We start from the raw sequence: 8706 nt of genomic DNA, 5'->3' as shown, positions 1-8706 counted from the left end.
GGCGGGGCAGGGGAGATGAGGAAAAGAACTAGTTGGGGGAAAAACTGACACCAGAAGATAGTTTTATGCAGGCCCCATTAGGCTTCTTTTTCTTCATTCATTCTCCCCACTTGTCTGCTTCTTGCTTTCTCACAATCGTGCTGATATAAGTATATCTACAAATATATAATATTTGCATATATTATATGTGATACACTATAAATTTATGTATGCGTATTTCATATATATTGCTAAATGGTGCTGCATATCATATACTATATAATATATTATGTATGTTTCATATTTAATATACTATATATTACTGTATATTTATATTTCAGACATGATATACTACAAAGTATCATATTACTATAGAATGATGCTATATAGCACTAGAAAGATTAGAACATAGATTACTACTTAAGTCATTAAGTAGCTAAATAGTATATAAGATTAGAACAATCTTGCTTTTGAAGCTTTTGCAACTTTAAACTGCACTGATTTGAAGGACATGTCAAGGATAAATATGCATACACAACAAGCATATCTACAAGATATATGCATATATTGATAGGTAGCTAGATATATGGATAGATAGAAAGATAGATACATAGATAATGAGATAGTGAGATAGATAATAACCCCCAAATAAATGGTTTTTTATTTTTGTATACCTAGCAATTAGTGCAGCCTCTGGGTGGAATCTGAGTAGCTGGTGGCAATGGTTCTACCTCTTTCAGCAACCTGAGGGCTTCATTCTGATTCTAAGCTTTATGACCCAATAACAGTTTGTCCTCCTCACTGGACAAGAGAAAAGAAAAATGTTGGGGGGTGAGACTAATGACCTCTAAAGGGTCTTTTGTATGCTATTCCTTTTGTTGTTTCAGCAGTCCATCAAAAGGCATTCCAAAAACATGCTAGGAGTCTTCTCTGAATTAGGCAACAGGGCCCTTCCATTATACATTTACCTTCCAATTCCAAAGGTAGGGTCACTCAACTCCATCACATGATTTAGCATTAGGCAGACCATACTATCCATGCATTCTCTGAGAATGGACTCCCATTGCCTATACTTAGCACATTAGTAAATGTTCATTAATTGATTTTAAGGACTTTCTCATAGTCATTTATCAAACCAGTTGTCCTTGGAAAGATTCAAAACAGATCTTCCTGGCTCAGGATCAAGTATTCTAACTATTACCATGCCATTACTAATTGGGAAGAACAATTATTCACCAAAGTTAATACAGAATAAAATAAACTACATGGTTGGTATCCATTATACTCTGAAAAAAAAATTAAATCAAAAATGTAAGCTAAATGATAGCAGGTATGCAAGATCAGCCTATTATTAGGAAGGAAGAGAAGACAGGCATGTGCCACAAATGAAAATCACATATTCATTTCCCTGCATAGAATAGGCATTTCCTCAAGTGAAAAACTATCTTCACCCTGGAGGGAGTTTCTGAACTTTCTCAGATATTTATTCTGACTCTCATGTCTCATTAGTCAGAGCCCAGAGGGAAACCTAGTCAAAATATTGTGAAATGCAAGGGCAAGGGACTACGTATCAGAAATAGGGGAATTGTGGATCTTAGGAACCTGGGAATTAATGATAATTGCTATTAGGAAACATAAATTGGATCAGATAAACACAGTTCAAATCATCATAAGAGAACAGGTTCTCAGAATTGTCAGGTATGAAAAAAGTCATGAAATACAAATAATTTTTTGAGATTCTATAATCCCTTTCCCCCCTCCATCTACCAAACCATCTTCAGATTAGGATGCTTGAGAAAGAACTCCTTGTAATGTATCCCTCCCTGCCCAAATCCTGGCTCTGTCACTTACCATTCTGTATGACCTCAGGACAAGTCACCAAACTTTTCTGAATCTCAGATCCTCATCTGCAATATAAGGGAGTTAGCCTAGAAAGCCTCTGAGTACCTTTTCAACTAAATCTATGATCCTTTAATCATTTAACCCAGGTAAACTATCAAGTTGGTAGTGTAGAGGATGAGTTTTGGAGTTGAGATAAGAAAATCCCAAATTCAAATCTAGCCTTAGACCCTTGATTAGCAGAGTGACCTGGAGGCAAGTCACTTAACTTCTCTTTTTCTTCCTATTTGCTCCCATCTATAAGTGAGGAGAATAAATAATAACACCTACTTCACATGGTTGTTGTGAGAATAAAACTTTCTAGGGTCCTTCAAAAGCCTTAAAGTACCATATAAATACTAGTTATTAATGACACTATGGCTATGTGTTATTATAGCCAGCACAATGACTTTTTCATGTATGCACTATTGTTATGCAATGAGAATGCCTATTCTCTGTTACAGTTGATCACTGCTCTTCTACAGAAACCATAAGGAATCCAGGGGTCCTCCTCTGTCTAGGATTGCAGAAACCCAAAAAGGACTCAGGATTGCGAATCTCTTTTACTGTTCGTAAGTGCTGAGGAAGAGAGACACTTTCTAACAGCTAGGTGATAATGTCTGAATGTTATGTATTGCATCTCAAAGATCCACCTCTTTGAATTCAACAAGTAGTTCATGGAATAGATGCAGGAGCACTCATGTTTCTCTTATAGAAATGTCATCAAAAAATAATTTGCAGAAGATTACTGTCATCAGTGCCTCTTCAAAGAGCAATCTTACCATATCAATTCTTTCCTGCTCTTTCTTATTTCAACTTTTCCAGTGACAAGTAGGCTCATCTTGGTGAACCAAAGGAAATTTTCACTAATCTTATCCACAGCAGAGATCCCCTGAACTAAGAGGTAAAAGAAAGCTTTCTCTCAAGGGTCAAAAAAATGTGTTTAGGGGCGGCTAGGTGGCACAGTGGATAGAGCACCAGCCCTGGAGTCAGGAGTACCTGAGTTCAAATCTGACCTCAGACACTTAATAATTACCTAGCTGTGTGGCCTTGGGCAAGCCACTTAACGCCATTTGCCTTGCAAAAACCTAAAACAAAAAAAAAACTGTTTATCTCTAAATACCTAACTATTCTCATCAAGGAGATAGGAAAGGTGGAAGTCTTTCAATTGTACCTATCAAATATTATGGGGCTAACTTCTAGAATCCAGAAGATGAATTTCCTAGGCCTGTTGTTTCTAAACCCCTCTGTTTATTTGCACCTTCACCACAAGTGAACCAGGTATAATCAAATTTGCTCGCTAATACAACTCACATAGGTTAAATGTCAATGTTTCAACTAGTTCTGTTATCTAAGGTCCTTTCCAGCTCTATTTTTCTATGATTCTATCACAATAGCCAGGTCAGAGGACATGCTCAGACTTAAAAGCTCCAGTTTCTGATCAAGAAATTTCCATGAATAACAATCCTGTGATTGTAGCAACTTCACACAGGACTTTGTAGTGCAGGTGAAGGTTTTTGACCCTTCACCTAGAAGAGAAAGCCAGGTGTCCCATTTTGAGTGTACAGTTATGCTAAAACAGTCCTAGAAATGATTCCTTTCTCTACCTGGAAATGATCTATTAGCCCATTAATTCTCTTTATTGATCACACACACACACACACACACACACACACACACACACACACACACAGCCCTTTGCAAAATGGAGGACTATAGGAATAGAAAAATCAAATATAATATCAAACCTGTTGGATATGTTAGTAGTCTTGTGGGACTTTTTTTCCCCCTCTTTCTTATTTATCATGAGTGATACCTCTCTGAGAAAGATAAAAGGATAGATTAGTAACTGTAAGTGTTACAGAAACAAAACATTAATAAAATTTTGTTTTTAAAAATTCTTTACTTTTCCTTTTGACTGAGTCTCTCATTCCCAACCTTCCCCTAGAATAAAGAGGGAGGCAAAGCAGAGTGTTAAAAAGGGATATTTAGAGCAATTCCCCCAGACAAGAAACAGAATCTGGGAGTGTACATTACAAGTATAGTGTTCTTTTCATATATCTGATTCCTATCTTGAAAAATACCAGTTCTTTTTCTACATTTTTAATTCTGTGCTATGTTAAATATATTTATATAATTTCTAAGATAATTGAATGGTATTTTTGTCATTCACTAGCAAATAAAAATTTGCTAGTGAAGTTCTATTATTTAAATAAGACTTCATATTTATGTAATAAATTATATTTTACAAAACATTCCTCACAATCCTAATGTGTTAGTATACCAGAACAATATATCACCATTTTACAGATGAAAACATTGACTTGAATCTATGTCATCTGACTCTAAAAGTCAATGCTCATTTCATGAACACTACAAGACCTATTAAAGCATAGTAACTCCTCTTTATGTTATACAGATTTGAATCAAATCTATTGAAAAACAGTTTCCACTGCCATAAAAATCATTTCAGCTGAACCAGGTACTCTTTTTGAAAAAAGTCTAATATTTAACATGATTTCAAAAATATACTTGTCTTGAAAATACTATTCTTCTGTGTTTGCTCCAGATTGGAACAAGTACAAAATAATACAAGCCTTCCTTTCTACAGACTTTATGGAAGACAAAAGGATGAATTTTGGTAAGTGAGCATGCTTTTCAAAGCAATATTTAATGTGAGATTATTCATTATGTTTTGTTGCTTTGTTATAAACAATATTAAATATCAAAAATAACTAAATTTGTTTTTATGACTACAGTGGAATAAATTGATTTCAACATATAAAATGACTGAAATAACCCAGCAGCCATTCCCTCTAAGTTTCTAATTTTTCTTTTCCCTCCCTTGGAGGTCAACAAGCAAAATCTGACTATTCATTTGCTAGTTAGGTTACAGTATTCCTTTTATGCATATGTTATACTAGATGACTACTGAGGTCTCTTATGATTCTCGTAATTCTTTGATATGTTCTTTATGGCATAACTGTCATTTTACAGGTTTGTTTTTAGTATGTGCTTTGTACTATAGGTTCTGATTTCTTTCTTTGCATTATTTCAAGAAAATCTTTTCAGATATTTCTATACGACACTCCTTACTCTTACAGATCTAGTCATTTCTATTTTTGTAATCTTCACAGAAATAGGGACCAAGTCTTACTTAATTTATATATCTTCTTCACGTCTAGAATGCTTTGAACTGTAGATGGCTTGATAAATGTTTGCTCAGTGAATGCTGATTTTATTTATGTAGACTCTGAAATGTCCATGTTTCAGCATGGATAAATGTGAATACTTATTTGGGTTTATAAAAAAAATCTTATTTCTTTTGTTTAATTATTCAAGTAAAATAGGAGTGGGGATTCATAGGGTGTTCAGAGATTAAAAATTCTATTGTTAGGGTTTGCCAAGCCTTTTCAGGCTATCCATCTTCACTCAACTCTTCAAGAAACTAGCATGCAAAGAGACCAAACCCCAGGAAATCACCTTAATAGATAGGCTAAACCAGATTGAGGGTAACTGAAAGGTCTCAAACCTGACAGTAAGTTAATGGGATCTCCACCCCAAGTATGTGAAGACTTTCTCTAACAGAATGCGCAAAATGAGAACAATTTATTCCAACCATGAAGGCAATACTTAGAGTCTGGTCAAATATCAGAGACAGCAAGGCCAATGAACCATGGCCATCCATCGTGACTTTTGTCCTACCACTGGACTTTGATAACTCTGATAGAGAGAGTGAGGTTTATGACTTTATACTCTGCCTGTCTTAAATCCAATTCATATTCCAGGCAAGATATCAGGACAAACGATATAATAAAAATTAGCCTTTTATGAAATACAAAAAATATGATTAGTTTTAATAACTGAAATAGGAGTTGGTTATCTCTAGCTTTAGCAAAATATCATGCATAGCTTCATCTAAAGGAGATAACATTTATGTTCTTCCCTCACATTCAAAGATGGTGCTAGTGAAAGGGTAGTTATCACTGGCTACAAATATGGGGGAAAACAAAGTCACTATGATTTCAGCTTCAAACTCTATCTTGCTTCAAACTAAGAAGAAATTTGACATGTTTTTATTCACTTATGATGACATTAAGGAACAAATCTTAAGATTTAGAGGATATAGAAGGATCATATAGAATGAAATAGCCTTTGTTTCAAACTAAATTTAGTTTGCTAGACATTGTAACAAGTCCTCTGAGATATAAAGCAAGTAGGTAGGACTGTTTCACTAGATGAGGACAGAAGTGTTTCCCTCTATACTAAAACCTAATTCAGCCAGAGTATTTAAGTAGCAGAAACAGGATTACTAATACTTAGGCCAGTCCTTACCAGTATGTGGTATAGATTATTTCCATCCAAAATAGAGAGATAGCTAAGACTCTGGAGGCAGCATAATTATGGAAAGAGTGCTGGATTTGAAGTCAGAAAACCTGGGTTTGAATACTGACTATACTACTTACTATCCATTTATCATTGGACATTTCACTGAGCACTTTCCATTTGCTTCAGTTTCTATAGCTGAAAAATCTGGTCATTGCACTAGATTACTTCAAAGGTCCCTTCTAGCTATAGATCTATAATTCTATGAACTCTAGTGGTTTTAGGTTTCTGTGTTTATATTCTTCTATATGCATACTAAATGTGTCCTGCTAGTACACCTCTCTTTTGGAAAGACATTCAGGATTGTGAGTATTATATGCATTTCCACAGAATTCAAGTACAACTGGCACTATTTTTCCAAGAGTTAATCTGTGATATCACTTTGCTTTCAGATTAAGCAGAAATATTTTTAATTATAATGCTATTCCCTCCACTAGGGTATGTTCCATAGGAGCTAAGGACATGACATCAGTTTCAAAATGAACCAGAATGCTTCCCCATGAAATATAAATTTTCTTCTTAGGATGCTTACTTGGAAACAAGATAGTTTTGTCATTTTTGTGTGTCTTTTCCACAGTTTTGGAGCCTAACAGGTCAATCACACACGCTGTGATTGAGTTTGTCCTTCTGGGTTTTTCTGGTCACAAGGAAATGCAGAATCTTCTTTTCTTCTTGATTTTAGTGGTGTATATCCTGACTTTGTTGGGGAATGGAGCCATTGTCTGTGCAGTGAAATGGGACAAGCGGCTCCACACACCCATGTACATCCTCTTGGGGAACTTTGCTTTCCTTGAAATATGGTATGTTTCTTCTACTGTTCCCAACATGTTAGCCAACTTCCTATCTGAGACGAAGACCATCTCCTTCTTTGGCTGCTTCTTCCAGTTTTATTTATTTTTCTCCCTGGGTACTACAGAGTGTTTCTTCCTTTCAGTCATGGCATATGATAGGTACCTAGCCATCTGCCGACCATTACACTACCCCACCATCATGACAGGGCGGTTCTGTGCCACCTTGATATCTGGCTGTTGGGTGAGTGGATTCCTTTGTTACCCAGTTCCCATTGTTCTTATATCTCAGTTGCCCTTCTGTGGCCCTTACATCATTGATCACTTTGTCTGTGACCCAGGCCCATTATTTGCACTCACCTGTGTCCCTGCTCCTGCTATTAAACTCATCTGCTACACTTTCAACTCCATGATTATCTTTGGACCCTTCCTCTCCATCCTTGGATCCTATACTCTGGTCCTCAGAGCAGTGTTGCGTATTCCCTCTGGTGCTGGCCGGCATAAAGCTTTCTCCACATGTGGATCCCATTTGGTGGTTGTGTCTCTATTCTATGGCACCCTCATGGTAATGTATGTAAGCCCAACATCTGGGAATCCATCTGGGATGCAGAAGATTGTCACACTGGTGTACTCAGTAGTAACTCCACTCTTAAACCCCCTAATCTACAGTCTACGCAACAAAGACATGAAAAATGCCCTGAGGAAAGTCCTAGAAGAATTGAAAATAAACCAAAGTTCATGATAATTATTTGAAAGATAAGATGATTATTATATTATTCTTTGACTATGCTTCAATACTTTGAAGGATATGAGATCACATAAACCCACTCATACTTTTTCATCCTATGTGATTGAATGAAACAAAGGAAGAACAAAAGGAATAAAGAAAGAAAAGTAAAGAAAGAAAGAAAAAAAACAGAAAGGTGCATACCATTGCAGATTCATCACCTGCTAAATAATGAATGAGAGGTTCCAAGAAGGTGTCAAGGTTTCCTACAGAATGTTGTGAGGCGTGCTCTTCATCCTTCAGAACTAATAGCTAGCAGGTGAATTTCTGAGGTCATCTCTCTTCCCCTCTCCAACCACCTACCCTATAGACAATCCACAGCTCATTTAAACATTCATAGCAATAGCCTAACATTTAAACAGCTTTTTAAAGTTTCCAAAGAGAAATAAAACAAGATTTCATTTTATAATTATTTTCCAAAATTGTGAATCATATCAACTAGATGTGGTAAATTATTCAAAAGAAAAAAAAAGGAGATAATGCCAAGCTTCTGGATTCTGATTTCCAATCCAGGTCTATGAATCTGGGCTTCTCGTTTCTATTTCTGGCTTCCTAATTGACAGTCCTGAGATTGAGCTAACTCTTTTCTAGATTACATAGTACAAACTAGAATTCTTGCTTAGAAAGATGATCAATAACATTTGGGTCCAAGATGCTTAGAAGCTACTTTTTTTTCCACGATTCTTCATTATACTGATAACCAGTAGTGAAAATGAGCACAGATCTTCATTTCTTGGGACCATACTAATTCACATATTCTCACTTTCTTTCTTTTGTTCTTTCTTTCCTTCTCTGTTTCCTTTTTCCTTCCCTCCTTTCATCCCTTCTTTCTTTACTCCTTTTGTTCTTCCTTTCATTCAACAGGGGCAGCTAGATGATACAGAGGAT

The 8706-nt window shown here is 35.9% G+C and overlaps 1 protein-coding gene across 1 annotated transcript; it reads left to right on the top strand.

Moving 5' to 3' along the window:
• Window positions 1-1299: 1299 nt before the first annotated feature.
• Window positions 1300-7773, top strand: LOC141522799 (olfactory receptor 11H6-like). Its single transcript, XM_074236245.1, has 4 exons — window positions 1300-1309; window positions 2322-2429; window positions 4427-4498; window positions 6767-7773. Exons 1-4 carry the CDS (start codon window positions 1300-1302, stop codon window positions 7771-7773), a joined length of 1197 nt encoding a protein of 398 aa, XP_074092346.1.
• The last annotated feature ends 933 nt before the right edge of the window (window positions 7774-8706 follow it).

The sequence above is a fragment of the Macrotis lagotis genome, chromosome 4 (assembly GCF_037893015.1).
Source record: "Macrotis lagotis isolate mMagLag1 chromosome 4, bilby.v1.9.chrom.fasta, whole genome shotgun sequence".
Lineage (NCBI taxonomy): Eukaryota > Metazoa > Chordata > Mammalia > Peramelemorphia > Peramelidae > Macrotis > Macrotis lagotis.
This window is presented reverse-complemented; position numbering and strand designations above follow the sequence as displayed.